At 40.5% G+C, this 20052-nt stretch overlaps 2 protein-coding genes and 1 long non-coding RNA gene across 8 annotated transcripts in view; all 3 read right to left on the bottom strand.

Annotated features, from left to right (window-relative positions):
- Positions 1-5879, bottom strand: part of LOC309703654 (coxsackievirus and adenovirus receptor homolog) — a 75464-nt gene extending 69585 nt beyond the window's left edge. For all 3 annotated transcript variants that reach the window (XM_082528595.1, XM_082528593.1, XM_082528594.1), the window contains exon 1: positions 5685-5879. In XM_082528595.1, coding sequence (XP_082384721.1) covers positions 5685-5721 — 37 coding nt within the window. In that variant the 5' untranslated portion in view covers positions 5722-5879. The remainder of the gene's footprint in view (positions 1-5684) is intronic.
- Positions 5880-6029: 150 nt separating this feature from the next.
- On the bottom strand, positions 6030-8020 carry LOC309703734. Its single transcript, XR_014275999.1, has 3 exons — positions 7585-8020; positions 7301-7388; positions 6030-6594 (listed from the first exon to the last, which is right to left on the bottom strand). It is a non-coding gene; the product is annotated as an uncharacterized lncRNA (long non-coding RNA).
- Positions 8021-11075: 3055 nt separating this feature from the next.
- LOC309703643 (butyrophilin subfamily 1 member A1-like) lies at positions 11076-18194 on the bottom strand. Of its 4 annotated transcripts, none has more exons than XM_082528574.1 (6): positions 18026-18194; positions 16824-17171; positions 12629-12961; positions 12400-12532; positions 12236-12316; positions 11076-11871 (listed from the first exon to the last, which is right to left on the bottom strand). In XM_082528574.1, exons 1-4 carry the CDS (start codon positions 18060-18062, stop codon positions 12459-12461), a joined length of 792 nt encoding a protein of 263 aa, XP_082384700.1. In that variant the 5' UTR covers positions 18063-18194; the 3' UTR covers positions 11076-11871; positions 12236-12316; positions 12400-12458. The 4 variants fall into 4 exon arrangements, with proteins under 4 accessions (XP_082384700.1, XP_082384701.1, XP_082384699.1 ...); XM_082528575.1 differs by having other exon boundaries at positions 12236-12288; XM_082528573.1 differs by having other exon boundaries at positions 12236-12532.
- Positions 18195-20052: the final 1858 nt, after the last annotated feature.

Raw genomic sequence — 20052 nt, 5'->3', positions numbered from 1 at the left:
AACCAATTGCCTTACGTTGTAATGTTTGTTTTCTGAGGTATTTTAGAAGGGCATGATTTAAAATTATTGTGATTTGGAAGACTTCATAGTTTATTGACTGTTTTATTTAATATACATTTACAAATCTTTATAGTGGTTCTCAAAGTTGATCATCAGGCCCCATTGCTCTGCTTGTTTCCCAGCTATCAAGACTCTACACAATGTTGATTGCCTGGTGTGTTCAGTCAATCGGAATTTGAAGACACCATTGTGGAGTAAAGAAAATGGAGTGAATTGGTATGTTTTGGCTTCTGATTCACTAAACAGACCTTGTCCAGGTAATAAACATTCTACATTTTCTTTCTTACTGAGGTCGTTTGTGGAGGGATTCTACTGAAGTACAGTTAAAGGGCTGCTCTTTGATTTATGTTGTATGACACGGAATTGCATTACTTGGAAAAATTTTTGCAATAAACTATTTAATCAGTTGGAATAAATGAAATAGCTATGTGAGATTTTAGAAAAGTTACTTTAGAAACTTGACACCATTTGCAGGATAGGATAGAGTAAAATATATGTAAAAAATGAGTTAGAGTAATGTCATTTTTTACTAATTACTAATGTAATTTGTCAACTTGATATTTTAGGAAAATCTAAATTAATGTTAGGTTGCTTAAACTTAATTATGTGTTTGGAGGTCAAAGTAAATCATGCTGGTTTGTTAAAGCAGTTGTGTTAGCCAAACCTAAAATTTACTTGCTGGATTTACTTAATAATATGCAACGTTTGTAACTTAAAGAGTTGAGCCAACAAAACATTTTTAGAGTGAGGAAATAGAGATCTATTTTTATTAGTGCTGTCTAAATTAACGCGTCAACACGGATTAATCCATCATCATGATTAATCTGATTAAAATTTGTAACCCAATTAACCCATCTGGAGTGCAGAATGACTCAAAATCCCTGAAATGTTTCTCTCAATGCATTTCGGGCAGTTTGTCCAAGTAGATTCTGGGGTAGGATCTTACGTGATGTCCACGAACGCACCACTAACATCCACACCTTCCCAGTTAACAATTACTGGGCTTATAAGAAAGCTGCGATTCACTACCAGATGGCGGCATTTGGCAGTCTTGTCCATCCAAGGTGGCCGAGAGCATTAGGCAGCTAAGCGCTGTAGATCTCTCCAGGGAAGCTACTCAGTATAAGTATTGCCCTTCAGAGAGTGGTAAGTGGGACTCTTGCGTTTATCATAATGTGGCATGTAGTAGGGTGGACCTTGACGACTGTTTCCCTCTTTTGTTGCAGGATTGTGCTATACTGCTGCTGTCTTGTCATATGCTGTTTTATTTGTTATGTGATGCTTTTCTAGAGAACAGTAACTTGGGGTGTATTTGTTTTATGTAGATCTCTTTTACTAATTTGTTTAACGTTTTATGCTTTGTTTTATTGCTTTAACGGAGGTGCGGCCGCTTGTTGAGGGGCTGGGTATGTGAGGTGGAGTCCCCTCCCTGATGCATTAGAGTTTAGAGTTTAGTGTAAATTACATGGGTGAGTAATTGGTGGCACCCTTGGGTACTCCTCCCTGTAGGTTGCCGCCTCAAGTGGCCGGTCTCCACTATTTTGTTTAGGGTTTTTTTGGTTTGTTTTTTTATCAAGCTATGATTGTTTTAGGGTAGCATCGTGGTAGGGAGTCTGGTCATTTTAATCATCGGTTGTTAATAAAGTGTGTTAATTAACTATTTTGTCGTCTCAACCCTGCTACATTAGGTGCCTTTCTGATTTTATAATTCTATGTTTTTTAGTAGTTCTTCTTAATACTGTAAAAATATTATAAATGGAATAATACTGTAAAGAATGTTATTAATGCAATTATAATAATGCAGGTTATATGGCAGCAATAAAAGAATTTCTGGATCCCCACAAAAGTGATAAAAACAAAAGAAGAAGCCATGGGACTAATGCGTTATTTTTGTGCCTCTATTCTGAGCACACGTAGAAAAAGAATTGAGCGCATATAAAAAAAATTTGTGTTGCAAAGTGTTGCATTTTAAGGAGAAATTTATTTTGAGCGAAGAAAAGCTAAATTTGAGTGAACAAAATTCATTGCTACGTACAAAAAACGTATTTCAGTGTTTGCTATTATCCACACACACACACACAATAGCAGCCCCTCTCGCTCAGTTTGTGCATTTGCGCTCGCTCGCAATGTGTTGCTTGCACGCTCAACATTTCTGCCTGTGTGCGTTCAACTCTTTCTGTACACCGTTATATTTGTGCCACAAAACCAACCAATCACAGACTTGGATGCAAAAAAAAAAATCTGATTGGCGGTTTTGGTCTCCAATCAGCTCGAAATGACAAAATGCAATATCCCAGAATGCATTTCGTCCAAAACTCAAACGAGGCAGGGGCGGAGGAACACAGAGGGGCGGAGTTTGAAATATTACTCTTTCTGGGTCACAAAATAAACTTTTAAGATATTTTCATGCGAGAGTGGTGCTGTGTAAACTTTAAATATCTGCTCGATTAGCAAGACATCACATATTTGCGAAAGTGCTCTAACGTTTTCGAAGATGCCATGTAACATTTCAATAGCTTTTAAAACACTGTCAATATTTTGGGGGGGGGGGGCTTTATTGTCTACATGTAGAGCCCTCAAAAAATTAGTCAACGGAATGTCTATCTGGATGCTACACTGTTTTCTTTGAGGTCTAAGGTCCACACCACAACCAAATACACACCATTCCGTTTAATGTATGGGAGAGAAGCAACATATCCTTGATTGTGCATGAATTAAATATAATCTTAATTAGAAAGTGTGCATATCGATACTGGCTGCAGCATCTTTTCTGCTTAGTTTCTAAATGCAAGACACATTTTACAGATAAGGTAAGTGACTAATTATTATTTCTTTATATTTGTATCTTTATGCAAAGTTATCAATGGCGAGCACACCTTTCAGTATAATGTGTTCACCTGTGCAAGTGTATCAAGAGTAAAAAGTGACTATAATAACAAGTGTTAATAATAAAAAATATGATAGGAGTCTATCTTTGTGGCAACATGAGTTCAAAGCTTTATAGTAGTATAATTAGTTTTAAAAATTAGTTATTATTGATAGTTTTTTCAGTTCATGTTTCACATGCTTTATTTGCCTTTGTGATTGTAATTGTTAATTAAAATTTGAAAATTTTAGCTGTCCTCCATCATTCTCCCAGAGGAGTCAAGTTACAGTGTATCTTCCACAAGAGACGCACAAGACAAAGTTTAAAAAAAAAAACTGTAGAGGAAAATATAGCAAAGTCACAAAAATTACAAAAGGAAGACGTACAAAACCCTTCTGTACAATGTTGGAGATGAACTTCTTCTCCCAAACATGGGGAAACGTGGAAGGAAGATAGAAAGACTAGATCCAGATTTTTCAGGTCCCTACACTATTCATAAAATCTCTGGCAAATGTGTTAGATTAAAAAACATCGAGGGAGCTACTTTAAAAAATCAGTACAGCATTGACCATATTAAGCCGTACAGAAGAAGCAACCCTGTAAATGTCAGTGACAAATGCCCAACTCACAGTCAGCCAGTGAACAGCAGCACAAACCTGAAGATGCCCCCATGTCATACTGTTAACCCTCAGTGCCAGCAAAGATATCTGACCCTCTATTATTCATTATGCACCAAAAATGGCTGACAAAAGTTGTGCCTCCCACCAAGAGTTAAATTCAGCACCAGGACCAGAAAAGCTTGAACTTCCCTCACCGAAACAAAGCATAGAAAATGAAGATGGCATAGTGAACATCTCTTTTTGACCAGTTGGTCATTTGTTGCCAGTTTGGCGTTCCAACTTGATTCACTGTTGCATGACTTTGTTTGCTGTTATTGTGTTGTCTTCACTTGACCTGTTGGTCAGTTTAGCTGTCTGGTTTACAGAGAGTGGGCATGTCTGATCATTTCCTTCCATCGTGGCTCAAGAGTTGGGAGTTCGCCTTGTAATTGGAAGGTTGCCAGTTTGAGCCCCGGCTTGGACAGTCTCGGTCGTTGTGTCCTTGGGCAAGACACTTAACCTGTTGCCTACTGGTGGTGGTCAGAGGGCCCGGTGGCGCCAGTGTCCAGCAGCCTCGCCTCTGTCAGTGCGCCCCAGGGTGGCTGTGGCTACAATGTAGCTGCCATCACCAGTGGGTGGATGTGGCTGTGTCCCAATTCAGAGTCTGCACGCTTGAAGTACGCGCACTACGCGTACTACGTACGGTGCGTACTATAAGTACGAGAAGTGCAGAAGTGAGAGGCTTGTAAAATGGGACGGTATACGCTTTGTTGTGCTGTTCAGGTTGCCTAGCAACCATGATACTAACCGCGAGACACGTTACAGCATTGTTTGACAGAAATGAAGGAGAAAAATGTTTTGTTGGTCAATCATTTTTGTCATGACATCATATATATATATATATATATATATATATATATATATATCATTGTGAAACCTGGTCCCACCTTATCATGCGAATTCCTGAGATCAGATGGCCCAAGGCGTCTGGGAAGGGATCTCAAAACTGGATTACTCTCTGCCATCTATAATCCAGTTTTGAGATCCCTTCCCAGACGCCTTAACGCCCACTCACATCCTGGGCCATCTGATCTCAGGAATTCGCATGATAAGGTGGGGCCAGGTTTCACAATGAGCTCACCCGAAACTCTGGCTGATTGGGACCCACACCCAATTTCACACCTTGGCTCAGGCGATTAGAGGATCATCAGGGGGTCCTTTTGTCCCTCTGTGGGGGAAACTCCCACTAGGTTTATATCTGGGACTCTCCACCATTTGACCTTAGAACTGAAGAAGCTTCTCGGATGAGAGGTGAAACGTCTTCAAGCAACTTAAAGAAGTCCAGACGCTTTTCTTTGCAAGCTCCTTTGACTACGATGACCTGGATGACTGAGAACCTTCACAGACATAACCCCCATATGTTAACCCCCCCCCCCCCCCCCCCTCCTCATCAGTAATGATCGGGGGGGGTTATGACGAACTCTGAAAAAGTATAAGTGTAACGGATCCAGGGACTGCCCGCCGGATCTGCAGGAGGCTTTTATGCTATACACATCTCCCATGTACATGGTGAATAAAATTGTCTAATTGAATAAGCGTTCGTCTTGGAGTGATTTCTCGTTCCAGGTCAGAACCAAGAGATCGGGGGGGGAGTCCAATCTTCCGTCAATTGATAGACGTGACGATAGATTTACGCTACGGCAGGATGTTTTGACAAAGTTTTTTTTTTATATATATTTATATATATATATATATATATATATATATATATATATTTTAAACTTTATTTACAAACAACAGTATAACATACAAGGCACCGTCATTAATCTGATTATGTTACATCCTCGGTTGAGCAATATAGCAAAAAAAAAAAAAAAATGTTTTGACAAAGTAGGACGTTTTTCCAGAACACTGGAAGCAGCGCAGACACGAGGCTACTTTAGCATGGCTAACTAGCTCTGCCATACGGGAATCTGTGGCTACAAAGTCCACAGTCTGTTAGTCTGGTCTGTTTCTAACCTTCCCTCATACTTTTACTATTAAAGCCTCATCATTAAATCTGTATTTCCAACACTCACGGCAGAGGCGCGAGCTTCACCTGAGTGCAGCACAGAGGACTGTCTGTGGAGCTGCTGCAGGTTAAACAGAGACTTTCTTACCGTTCACGAGGAGCAGGAACACCACCAGCGTCTTCATCCTCCTTTAAAAACAACTCAAACCGACACAAAGTCCCGTTAAATCCTCTGCTGATCCAACGAACCCACACCTGGACACACCTGCAGCTCCAAACACGCCCACGCACAAAGTTTACTTTCTGTTTACGGGAAGTGAAACCGAACAGAGGAGGGGGACTCTACATCAGAGGCGGAGCCAGACATTTGAAACACCCGGGGCTTAGCCCTGAAGGGTAGTATGCATGTGGATTTTTTTTTCTTTTTTCTTTTTTTGGGGGAGGGGGGGGGGGTTTAGAAATGACTGAAAGATTAATTGGCTCTGTTTTGAGTTTTGTTCAAAAAAGAATGACTTCATATAGGGGAAAAAAGATATCACATATACAGGACACCTTAAACTAGTTTTTTAATTAAGCAGCAAGGCAGAACAAAATCAGGGCTGCATCAAGACACGAGGACTAAACCCCAATTCAACCAGACCCAGAACTGATCCGGAATTAAAACAGGACTACAAGAGTTCAAAATCAGGACTACTTAGGATTTAACTAAGACAGAACCAGAATCAGAACTAGATGATAGTAGCACTAAAAATCATCATAGACCTGCACTACACTTATTTTTTAATTCTACCAAAGTACAATATTTAGATTCACAAAAGTTTATATAATTATTTAGCCTTGTTGTGCAAACAAGCCTGCAGAACTTAATAAATACAGAATTTGAAAAATAACAAACCTAAAAAGAAACACTAGGTACGAGATACATGAGGACCTATGATACGGTGATACTTTTGGTAAACAACCATTTGACTAACATGTGAGTCTCACCTGCTCTTGTTCATCTCTGTTCTGTCCTCATTCTGCATCTCCCTCTCTGTTCCTCTCTCTCCCTCTTTGTGCTGACAATCATCAAATATACAGTTGAAACCAGATATTTACAAACTCTTCAGATAAAAACACAACACTTTTATAATTGTAACATCAAATCAGACTAAATGTTTATTTTTTTAGATTGATAAATATAAAAAACATATTTGTTAACTTTAAGAGTAAAGAGAGAAACTGTCTGTATTTCTTAATTGCAAATGGCACCAAATTGTATTCAAACTGAGCCACACTTATGGAGCTCCACAGTTCTTTTCCTGGTGTTTTGGTTGATATCTCTTAATTTTCCCATGTCAAAGAAACAGGCTCTGTGTTTTGCCTTATATGCATCCACAGCTGTGCCACCAGTTTACTCACATGGACTCTACTAACCTATCAGAAGCTTCTTCAGCTCAGAATGGAATCATCTGGTTTTCTTATTAATTAACAATAAACTTAGTGTATATGTACTCTTAAATTTGATGAAAGTGATAAAAAATAGACAGCTCTGTCTCTCTTTATTCTGACATTTAACTAATTCAAAATATATTTCAATATTTATCTAAAACAAAAGTTTACTCTAAATTGATGTTGTACAGTAAAAATGTTTTATGTTTTCTCCCTAAAGTGTAAATATCTGGTTACAAATGTGAATATCCTGCTGTGTACTGAAATCCCTCTTGTTTTGCATAGAAATATACTGAACAACATACAAAGCATAATATATAAAATAACATTTACCTGAGTTTTTTATTTGAAAGAAGCCTCGAATGTCCATTCTTATATTTCAGTACATAACTGAAACCGATTTAGTCGGGGAGGGTAAGAACTGAAAATATGAAATAAACACACGTAAGATAAGACTCTATTAAAAAAAAAAAAAAAGCATTTGTTCGGCTTTTCATTTCGCCATTTGTTGATTCACTTGAAGAGCAAGTAACGTAATATTGGTCAAGTGATCAGTTTGATATCAATCTTTCGTGATTCACCGTCATTTGTACGGTATGAATGATTTTCTTTGGTACCTGGTCAAACTTAAGCTCTCCTTAGTATGGCTGGCTCCGTTACTCCAACAGCGCACTCACAGGCACAAGAGCACCTGGCTGCAGCCCCGCCCCCTCGCTCAGTTGCTTAGTGCCTGAGCTCGGATCATACCAATATCAGGGGGGATTCACGCACAGTCGTAAATTCCCACAGTGTGCACTATGTGCTTCGAATATTGTGTGTACTTTTTGTTTTATACAGTTGTCAGCCAGGCATCTAACTATGAAAAATTACACTCCAAAAGACCCCGGGCTTCTGACAAAACAACCCGGGCTTAAGCCCAGTAAGCCACCCCCACGCTCCGCCCCTGCTTTCAACAGCTGCTGAAAGTAAGGGGACCTAACTGCTATCGGATATTTATATAGAGATTACCCTTCAAGGACCTGCAGTTCAAAAAAGTGCCCCTCCGACAGCCAAACCCATCTGTTCTCTGATTGGATTGTTTAAAACAACCCGGGCTTAAGCCCAGTAAGCCACCCCCACGCTCCGCCCCTGCTCTACATCTACGTGCACAAAGGTTGGTGTAACAACAGCACTAGTGTTGCCTACAGAGCTAAGTACTGTAATAATCCCGGCAGTCTATGTAGCACTGGACGCCAGGGGCGATTCTAGGATCAGAGCTTTGGGGGTGCTGAGCACCCAGAGAGCTGCCCATCCAGGCAAGATAAACTTTACTCGCCACAATGAGACTTCTTCCCTGTCTCTGTCAATCCCTGCATCCTTAAATGTCTCCAGTTGTCCCGAGTTCCCTCTGTTCCTCGTCGTCTGTTGTCTTCATCTCCATTTTCAGTCATAATAATTTTACCATCTCTGTGCAAGTCTGCAAATTTCTTTATTAAATCATAAGATTCTTAAATTCATCAAGTCTCTCTGTGCCTGGGTCCTCGTCACAAAACATGACATCCATGTTTTGTACATTTTAACACAATTGAATCCCCACATTTGTGAAAGAAAAGCAAAACACTTTTTTTAAAGTCTGTAACAAAACCATCAAATCTGATAAAGGTTATTTAAATGCTGCTAAAGAAGAATGGATTGGAATAAAACAATACATATCCTAACCTTAATTACTGGAGGAGAATGATGAATGATGCTCATAGTGAGTAAAAAGTAAACTGAGTGCATTTTTTGGACAGAGATTCGCTTTTAAAGTATCTGTATAATACAATACAGATACATAAAAATACACTCCAAAAATAGAAGAGTTCTTGAAATGTACAAAATATTATTAAAAAATTAGAAAAACTGAGACACCTTGGCCTCTGGTACAATGTATACAATGTATGAAAAGATGTTTACTGCAGATACTTCTATGGCCCTGCAGATTTTTTCTTTTCTTTTATCCTATGTCGCCGCACCTTGAGGTTGGTAAATCTGTCAATCACTTTTGGGTGGTCAACTCTCTCAAGCATCTCTTTCTCAACTGACATCACAGCCAGGTGCTGGAGTCTGCTTTGACCCATGGTCCTTCTCAGCCAGGTATGGAGCTGACTCAAGACACTAAAAGACCTCTCACAGCTACAGCTGCTAACTGGGTTTATTAGGGCAACCTGAATAGCAGTTTTCAGTGTGGAGAAGATCTGATTATCCAGAAGATTGTACAATGTTAACATATCTGGGATGACACCAGCCTCACTCTTGAGCTTCAAAACATTTTTGGCAACCGTGACTTCCTCTGACTGAAGCTCAATATGGTAATGCAGTGCCAGGGCTGACAGTATGGGCTCAAAATGTGGTCATAAATATTTTGTACTTGTAAATCGGTTTTGGTACTTGTAAAAAAGATTTGTATGTGTAAAAAAAATTTGTGTGTGTGTAAAAAAGATTTGTGTGTGGACTTAGCCAAACAACCCCTGCAAGTTACAACTACGAATTTTGACCCTATTTTTCTTCCTTTCATCTGATTGGTGAATGTCATGTCAATCACAAATGTAACAATCCAATCAGAGAACAGATGGGTTTGGCTGTCGAGGGGCGCTTTCTTTGAACTGCAGGTCTTTGAAGGGAATAAATGCCCTTTTACATGCCAACCCAGCGTTTTCCTTCATCACCACGAAGGAAAACAGTCTGTGGTCGTCCAAGTTTGGTGATTTTTGTGTCACAGGTCTACGTGTTTAATACAGGGACTTCCACAGCCTTTTCAACAGCGCTGCGGACGCAGGGGGGGGGGCAGTGTTTTCGAAATGACAGTCTTCATTACAAAGCTTTCTTCGTTATGAATTAGCATACATGTTTTTATTGAACATTTGAAGAACTAGCAAAAAAAAACAAACTCTTGTAGAGGACATAAAGTCAGAGATAGAAAAGACAAGGAGCAGGTGCATCTAGTACAGGTGGAGCTGCTGCAAAAACCCACAGAGCCCAGCAGCCAGCAACAGATTCTGGATCCTTTGCTTTGCTTTTAGTTAGCAGTTAGCATTAGCAGCACATCCTGCGTCCGATGTGAAAGGACTTTTATGCTGCGCACTGTGACTCACAGCAATGGTCCCGGGTCAGCCCTGACTTTGTGTTAAACTAATCCTAAAGTAATAATGGTATTTCTAACCACTGACATACCACAACTTTATCCTTTCAACCAGAGGCGGAGCCAGACATTTGAAACACCCGGGGCTTGGCCCTAAAGGGTAGTATGCATGTGGGATATATAAAATAACATTTACCTGAGTTTTTTCTTTGAAAGAAGCCTCTAATGTCCATTCTTATATTTCAGTACATAACTGAAACCGATTTAGTCGGGGAGGGTAAGAACTGAAAATATGAAATAAACACACGTAAGCTAAGACTCTAAAATAAAATAGCATTTGTTCGGCTTTTCATTTCGCCATTTGTTGATTCACTTGAAGAGCAAGTAACGTAATATTGGTCAAGTGATCAGTTTGATATCAATCTTTCATGATGCACCGTCATATTTACATTATTTGTACGGTATGAATGATTTTCTTTGGTACCTGGTCAAACTTAAGCTCTCCTTAGTATGGCTGGCTCCGTTTCTCCAACAGCGCACTCACTGCTGGCAGCAGCTGCCCCGCCCCCTCGCTCAGTCGCTTAGTGCCTGAACTCGGATCATACCAATATCAGGGGGGATTCACGCACAGTCGTAAATTCCCACAGTGTGCACTATGTGCTTCGAATATTGTGTGTACTTTTTGTTTTATACAGTTGTCAGCCAGGCATCTAACTATGAAAAATTACACTCCAAAAGACCCCGGGCTTCTGACAAAACAACCCGGGCTTAAGCCCAGTAAGCCACCCCCACGCTCCGCCCCTGCTTTCAACAGCTGCTGAAAGTAAGGGGACCTAACTGCTATCGGATATTTATATAGAGATTACCCTTTATATAGAGATTACCCGGAAGAGCCTGTTGTCCGTATATTTATATATTTCCAAAATCACATTGTAGTGACGTATACAGAACACAATAAATTATACAATGTAAGCAACTACCTGAGAAACAGCAGATACAGCAGATAAATTAATTATAGGCTATTACCTTTGTATCGTTTATTGCATTTATGGAGGGAGTGATGTATGCTGGGTAATGGCACAGCTAGCTACTGGGTGACTTTATTCACCCGCTTCGGCTGTTATCAGTCCATACAATGGGCGTTATTAGCACAAATCAGTCCCATAGATATGGGCCATCTCCTGCTAGATTGTTCAGAAGATTGTTCTCATCCATCCAGATGGAGGATCACTAACAGGAGCGTGATTTCTCATTATGGATGATTTGATTATAAATCAATTAATGGTTCATCCTGTGAGATAACACTTTCCGTTTCTATTTTCCATCACTGATAGTGGTGCCCCAGTATTTTTCTTCTTCAGTGCAGGGTCATAGTTGAGTCTATCCCAGCTGTCGTTAGGCTAAAGCATGCAGCCTGTATAAGATAGTGTAGGTCTAACACAGAGAGAACACAGTGTGTGAACCAATAAAATCCTCTCCGACCTTTGACTCTCAGATTGCTCACTGCTTTCTTAAACACGATGTTTCCCTCTTGGCTGTAGACGGTGCAGGTGTAGACTTGTGTGTCTCTCTCTGTGGGGTGTTTCAGGGTCAGACTGAGGTCTCCAGATTTCAGCAGGTCTTTATTCATCTCTGTTCGGCCTCTGTAATCCTGATCCTGTCTATCTGGATGATCACAGCCATCCTGATACACGTGGACCTTCCTGTTAGCGTCTCTCCACTTCAGCATCATGAGGTAAATCAAGTGTGGTTTTACAGGACAGCTGTACAAAGTCCTTTCCTGCATCCACCTCCTTCTGGGGGACTGAGAAGACAGTGAAGCACGTGTAAGTGATACAGACAGCAACATCAACACTGATGGTAACATTACCTCCAATTCCACTCCTTGTTTCATCGACTCAGACTTGTGATATTTCCACGTGTGTTTATGTGGAATATCAGAAAGTTTTCATAAAAAAACATGCATGTAGTGATTGTGACTGAGACGTGAGCGCTAACAGCGTACACATATATGTGGGACTGACTGAGCTTTAGCAGTATGCTAGCCACATGCTAAACAAACATTATGAGAAACTCATGAAAGCCTCATGGATGATGTGGACACTCACAGTTCATCTCTGAGCTTTTACAGTGACCTCTGACCTCTGCCCTGTATCTACAGCACTCACCTCCACTGACAAAGAGCAGCACTTGTTTCTTCATCAGGATCTTTCCCTCCCTGCTGTGGACGGTGCAGGTGTACACACACACTGTTTAGTAAAGTCATGTTGTGGAGCTGTTTCACTGATCAATGACTGAGTCTGAAGGAGGTTTTCTGACTTCTGGAACAAACCTGGAAGTTTCTCTTCAGCTCTCTGTATCAGCTGTTTGTAACTCTGGGGGTCTTTTATTTCATAAAAGATCTCCAGAAACCCCAAGAACAACCAGGATAATTGGGAGAGCTATGGCCCAAGATGGGAATGGCTCTGTGTAGAAAACAATAATAGACCATAATATTAAAACATCATAATAATATTATGACAACATCTACAGCACCACTGACCTTTATCTACATCTCTGACCTTTGACCTGCAGCTCTACTTTCTGTCTCAGGATGTCTTTGTCCCTGTAGATGGTGCAGATGTATCCTCCACTGTCTCTCTTTGTGGGTTTTTTCAGGGTCAGACTGAGGTCTCCAGTTCTCAGCAGGTCTTCATTCACTGTTGTTCGGTCTCTGTAAAGGCCGTCCTGGTCATTAAGTTGGTCGCCTTCGTTTGCATACACATGAACCATCATGAGTTCTGGGTCAGAGCGAGTCCACTCCACTGTGCTGTCCTCAGGTAGGTAAGATTTTGTTTTGCAGGGCAGGATGACGGACTCTAAGCCTTCAGTCACCTTCATCTCCACCTGCTGGTCTGAGAGGACAATAAATCACAATATGAAATAGTCATCTGGGATATGAGCATTAGTGTTGCTAATCTATGTCTCTGTGGTAATATATCATCATTTGGCCTCTTTTTTCCCATTGAAAGCTAAACTGGATCTTTAACGTTAACAATTTAATCATCGTTTGATCATTTCCAGCATTAAAAAAGCCTTGATGCCATGGAAACATTGTTTAATGCACACAAAATCTTTATATTAGACACTTATAAAAGTTTTTATAATTTAAATGTAATGTATTTTAAACTATGTTTTCTTTTTTTGCTGTTTGTTTATTTTTTGACTGATCAGAAATCTCATTTTGAATTTGATGACAGCAGGATATCGCAAAAAAACGTTGGAATAAGGGAACAAAAGCCTGTAAAAGAAATTGTTACTGAAAAGAAAAAGTCCACAGAGCAAAGGGGATGTACATACAAAGCACTAAATTGATCTAGCCCATCTAGTGGTCTATATGTAAGTACAGTGGAACCTCGACTTACGAAATAAATTCGTTCCAGAGCGTCTTTCGTAAGTCAAAATTTTCATTAAGTCGGAGCACCTTTTTCCATCGCCTTTTGAGTGAGGCGATGCTGGCTGAAGACAAAGTTCTTGGTGGAGGAGGACCTTGCTCATATTTGTCAATAATTTCTCTCTTTGTTTCCATCGAGAGCACCTTACGCTTCTTCTTTTCACTCGAATCACTTGCAGAAAGTTTTTTCGGCCCCATTATGAATGAACGGTAGGCTAATTGCATATGAGAAGCACACGAAATAGCGCACTGCAACAACGATACGTCTTTCATATGGAACAGCAAAACGCAAGTACAAAAGCCAAGGGGTTATCACATGATTCGGAAGGCATTGTGGGAATTCTGGTCTCTGCCAGCGGATTTCGTTATGCGGGCATTTTGCCGTACCATGGGCAGAAATACTGCCGTTAAGAGCCTTCGTAAATTGAATTCTTCGTTAAATGGGGTCTTCGTAAGGCGGGGCTCCACTGGATGAGAATTTTATATCTAATTATAAAATCAACTGTAAAGCAGATAAATAAAAAGCGCTTCAAGGTTGCTTACTACAATGCATTGGGAGCCTGGCTGCAGCATTTTGTATCACTTAGACATATAAATAAAGCTTTTTTTCTAAGCTTGTAAACTAGACATTACAGTAATCCACCACAATGACACAAATGCATGAATACTTTTATGCATTTACGTACAGGAGACTATAACAATTTAGAAATGTTCTTTTAAAGGAACGTCAAAGAGATTTTACATATAAGTCAAGAATCAAATACAGAAAGATTACAAACACTGGACAGAAATCCTTTGACTGATTCTTAAAGGCATTTATGGAGAAGCTGTAGTCATAGTCTGAGTCTTGTGTGAATATAAAAAAAAAAGTTTATTAGTAGAGAGCAGTTATCAGGGACACAGAGTGGACTGTGGAGGATAGTCTATCCAGCTGTCGAGGCTTAAAAGACAGACACAGTTGGGTGTCATCAGCATAGAATTGATATCATTTAATGACATCAGCTAAATAAAGGATATCAAATTAAAATAATGGACCCAGAATTGAGCCTTGCACTACCCCACAGATTAGAGCAGCAGTGTCAGAGGAGGGTTTGCTTACCCTGAGACAAAAAGTCTTTCTAGACGAGTAGGAGGAACCTTCCTCCTACTGTGCTGAACCAGAGATACCAGCCAGCATCTTAAGCATTAAATAAAATATTATAGTCAACGGAATCAAAGGGACTTCCACCCACCAAGGAAGCTAACATTGCTGATGACAGCAGGACATCCTCAAGCAGACCCAGTGTAACCGTAACCTGCTCTTTGGAAGCATCCCACATTCCAGACAAGTTTTAACAAAAGCTGGTTAAATACAGTGTACCAAAGAACTCAGCACTTGTTAGCTTGTCTTTACTAAATGAATTCTTGAGTTTCACTGGGAGCCAGTATTTACTAGAAAAGGCTTCAGCAAGTGGTGAAAAACCTCAACATTTCTGAAGAGTGTTACACAGTTTTGACAACTAAATACGGTCATCAGAAAATATAAAATATTATGTATTTATGTATCCTCGGGGGGGTGGCTGTGGCTCAGGTGGTAGAGCAGATCAGCTACTGATCGGAAGGTTGGTGGTTTGATCCTTGGCTTCCCCAGTCTGCATGCCAAACATCCTTGGGCAAGATACTAACCCCAAGTTGCCCTCGGATGCATTCATCGGAATATGAATGTGTGTGAATGTAGTTTAGTTTGCACTTGAGTTTAGAAGTGCTTGTATGAGTGGGTGAATGAGGCATGTTGTATAGAGCGCTTTGAGTACTCCGGGAGAGTAGAAAAGCGTTAGAATCAGTCCACTCTGCTATTGTGGCTAGGGATGGGTGTCGATTTCTATAATCGTTTAGATTCTGATTCATAAGGTCTCGATCAGTTCAATTTTGACTTAGACAGTGAGAAATCTTATAATTCTGATCATTTATCAGTACATTTCCATATTTTTATATCTATATCTATATATCTATATATATAGATATAGATATATAGATATAAAAAAAGCTGACACTTGTGAGACTTCATCAGAGGTGCGCGCATCACAGCAGATGCCTTTGTGTCAAAGTGAAAATAAAAGACAGAAAAACCTTTTTCTAGCCTAGCTTTTTATATTACCTTATAATATTTTGCAGTAGAACAAAAATGAAAGAAAACCATGAATCAACATATTAAGTGACTGACAGAGAGCCATCCAGGAAGTGTGATTCTATTGTGGTGGAAGTAAAACGGCAAAAGTAAGAGGGAATTAAAGACGATGTTTATCAAATGTGAAGCTTAGTTTTGATCTACTTTTGCTGCTGGTTCAGTAAATTTTGGTCAGAGAGTGACAAAACCTGCAGCTTCAGAATCAGTGAGATCTCGCCTTTTAGTCCTGATGGCGTGTCTGTGTATGTGCCGTCGAGTGAAATGGTCTGTGCTTTGTGTTTAGGTGTTTGTGTGGAATCAGTGTACCTGCTGTCATTTGGTGTTTTAGCTGTTTGGTGGTTGTTAAAATAGTTTTGTGAGCTTTAACCTGAGATTCAGGTGTTCCTGGCAAAATACATTTATATTTAAAAATCAATTCAGGATTTAATGAATCAATATCGCTTTATTCAAGCTAAAATCGTACCTTAGTTGTGGCTTCCATGGAGCTTAGATCTAAAATGTTGGTCTTCGTTTATAACAGAATTGCCAAAACACTCTTTGTTAGGCCTGCGCTCACAGGCCTCACTGATTCAGAGACTTATCCCCATGAACGAAGCAAGACAACCAGAGATTGATGGGTTTTAACTTGCAAGGGAAGCCGGTCGGATCAGTTGTCTGGGATCTCACCTGATCCCAGACAACGCCAAAGAACCAGCGTCCCCTTGCAGCCTTTATTCAGTCAACACACAACCCCATTGTAAAACCCATATGGTGTGTCATAAAGGTTAAAGGGACTGTGTGTCCGAGTCATCTCACCCCTCCTGTATACGGTTTAACCCCTTTAACGGTCTCTCATATACCAGTGCAGGTGAGCCTATAAATGGCAGGAAGTAAACATTCCTTATCAAATAAGGAAACCACAATCTTATATGGAATGTGCCTGCAGTTAAACACTAATAGCTAAACCTCCTCCACCATCGTACATGTATGGTAGAAACAGAAAAATATCTAAACATGCAGTTTAAGAAAACTGCATGTCATTGTTGTGTTTAAGACAAATTTAAACACAACAATGGCAACTTTTAACCAAATCAATCTAACCTGTTTAACGTCTGATCTGTCCACAGTACTGACTCCTGAGCTGTATAAAGAGCAGGTGTTGGCATTTCTTGCTGACCTTTGACCTGTAGCTGTATAACTGTCAGTGTCAGCTCTTCTCTTCCAAAACTGATGGAGCAGGTGTAGTTGCCGCTGTCGGTCAGTTGTGGTTTTCTCAGAGTGAGGCTGAAGTCTAAAGTGTGCAGAGCATCACGCCTCATTGATGTGCGCCTGCTGTAACGCTGGTTTTGTCCTCTAAGGTCATCTCTTCCTTCTCGCTGTAGGTGGACAGAGTTGGGATCAAGATCATTGCGAGTCCACATCATTGTGGGGTCCTCGGGTGTAATACCTGAGTACTGACAGGGCAGCAGGACAGATCTTTCCCCCTCATTCACCTCCACCACCACAGCCAGGGCATGCTGGGAAACTGAAGACACATAAACAGACATAGAAATTAACCGCATGCTGTGGGTTTGTCTCAGATACCTCAGGTGAGAAATTAATTTAAGAAACCCAAGACATGTGTTTGAATATTGAAACGTTGACTCTTGACAACACAATAGTAAGCTGGTTTGACACAGATGTTGTAGATACATTTATTGTACATACAAGTGTTTCCTTCACCACTTAATGTGACTGTGAATATGTTGGAGCGCCATCTTGTGACAAGTTTAATAACTGCTGTTCCAGTAAAGCAACATTACAAAAATTATTCTGATGCAGGTCCTTAATGTGACAGCAGTGGAACAGCTGTCAGTTCAGCCTTTATCTTCATCTTTTATACTGTGATGTTTTCCTGTTCCTGTTACACACAACACTGTACCTTCTTGTACATCACACTCAATATGAATAAACTGCAGGCTGCTCAGCCACTCCTTCCGCCTGAGGATAACCACCGTAGTAGAATCAGTTTAAACAAGTCTACACCATGTATACACATGCACACACACACACAGTGAGTAGTTGGCACTCCTGCAGAGGTATGTCAGAAATGTTCATCCTTGGCTCTCAGTACCTACAGACTTGTACGGTGACTGCGATGAACGCCTGTTTGTAAGACGAGGACTGAACCACCGTACAGACAAAGGGATTTAGTGTAAAACTATTTTAAGATGTTGTTCAGCGTCTCAATGATGGAAAAGCACAACCTTTGACTACAGTCTTTCATATTTTTACAAACAAAGCTTCTTTCCTCACTATTCAAGTTACTTGTTTGTAATACAGCTCCATAAGTTTTACACACAATCGGCATTTAAACAGTATTTAAAGTGTGTATCTTACTGTTGATGAGGAGCAGCAACACCAGCAGCATCTTCATCCCCCTGTAAACAAAAATCCAACTGGCAGAATTAACCAACACGGATGGATCAGAATCAGTGAGACATTTATCTCCAAATGTTGACACATAAATGCGAGTTTGCTTTTGGTTTCTTCAAGACTCTGTTCCAGAAAACAGGTTCAACAGCATTGACTCCAAGTTTTACCTTCAAATCTGTTATAAAACAACAGGCCTTAGTGCACAGCAATGAGGAAATAAAAAGCAGTCTCTCTGAAAACAATAACACTCAAATATGAATGTGTGTGGCACTGCATCATTATATGTGTATATATATATATATATCTCAAGGAAATATGTGAAGTTTAACGGTATGTGAAATCTATCTGGACATGGAAACCGGTGTTAATGTCATGGTGTAGGTAGGAATCAGACCCAAATGCAGAACTCTTCCAAGAGAAAACTGTCACGGCAGGGCTGGGCCGATTTGTTTTGTAACTGGACCCAGAAGCAGGACACAGAGGATGCCAGAACTTTAAAGAACTAAAACCGAGCATTTTATTGTGGCCGATACAACACTGGGACACACAATAACACAAAGCAACACATGACAAGAACTAACACTAAACCTAAACTGGGCGAAACTAAACTATGTTTACTGGGACTCTAACAAAACTGTGATGACATAGATACCGATCTGGACATGATGGTGAGCAGGAGCATGAGGGAAACTGAAGGGATAAACCCAAAACTTGAACATGTCCTGCACACCATCATTAAACACACTAACATAACATGGGAGGTGACAACAGACGACCCAACACTCACTGAACAGAAACACACTGACTAAATGCAAATAAGAGAAGGAGTCACACATGGGAGCACAGCTGACACTACCTAATGACAGGACAGGGGAAGTAAAACTGATTACAATGAACAAAGAACATACTGTACTCTTTCAAAATAAAACAGGAAACATGGCGACGTAGACATGACACAAGGGGAACCTGATAAACCATGAACTAAACTGCAAACTAGGCATGACCGAATAACTAGATAACTGAAAAGAAACTGCAATACCGATGAAATAACAAAATAACATGAAACTCAGAACCACTGGGTCGCATGACCCAGGACCACGACAAAAACAGTGAATTTCACTCCGTTTCACTCTTTTTGCTGTTCACAGTGTAAACACCTTCCGCAAACTACCAAATTTTCAGGGTATCCATGGCAAAATTCTCCCTCCAAGAACGTTTTTCTGGACTTTACCCTTCTAAGTCCACCAAATATTAGTAACCCCTACCCCAGCACCTGGCATCCATAATCTGAGTTATAGTATAAGCTGGCACACCATCAAGGACCTGGGTGGATGGTTGACCGTTGTACAGATGTTGGACATCTGTTTTTTGTTTTTTGGGGGGCGTTTCTGCTAATGAGAAAACACACTTTCCTGTTGTAAAGTACCTCTTGAACGCTTTCCCACACTTAACCCCTTCTCAGAGGACTGCTAAACAAAGTATCTCATCAGGGAAAATGTGTTTGTTTTTTAGTTAAAATTGTCTGTTTGTTTTTTTTAATCATTTGGGTGATAAATAGTTCTGAATATTTGTGGGGGTTTTTTACTCAGGTTATGTGTCATGCACTGTGAGTGGCAGGAGGGATTGGAGGGCCCAATACGCAGAAACAAACAAAAACCAAGGAGCCAAAATCAGGGAACAAGAGTCCACACAGAGCGTCTACAAAGGCCCTGAAGGCCCAGAAGCAGTTCACACATAGTTTAGGGGAAAGCAAGCAATTCAGGGCTGACTCAATGGTTGACAGCACAACAGTAACTCAGGGGGCTGACCTGGAGCTCAACAGCCCCATAGTCCAAGACAGAGCTGTCAGGAGGCTAACAGGTGAGGAGAGATGCTGTGAGGAGAGATGCCATGTGGAAAACTGCAGTGGCCATGCGGTTCAGGAGGCCTTCCATGATGGCAGGACACCCAGCCGATGGCCAGGAAAGTGCTATCCTCTATGCTGTTGCATG

The sequence above is a fragment of the Aulonocara stuartgranti genome (genome assembly GCF_965226115.1).
Source record: "Aulonocara stuartgranti genome assembly, chromosome: 3".
NCBI classification, from domain to species: Eukaryota; Metazoa; Chordata; class Actinopteri; order Cichliformes; family Cichlidae; genus Aulonocara; species Aulonocara stuartgranti.
This window is presented reverse-complemented; position numbering and strand designations above follow the sequence as displayed.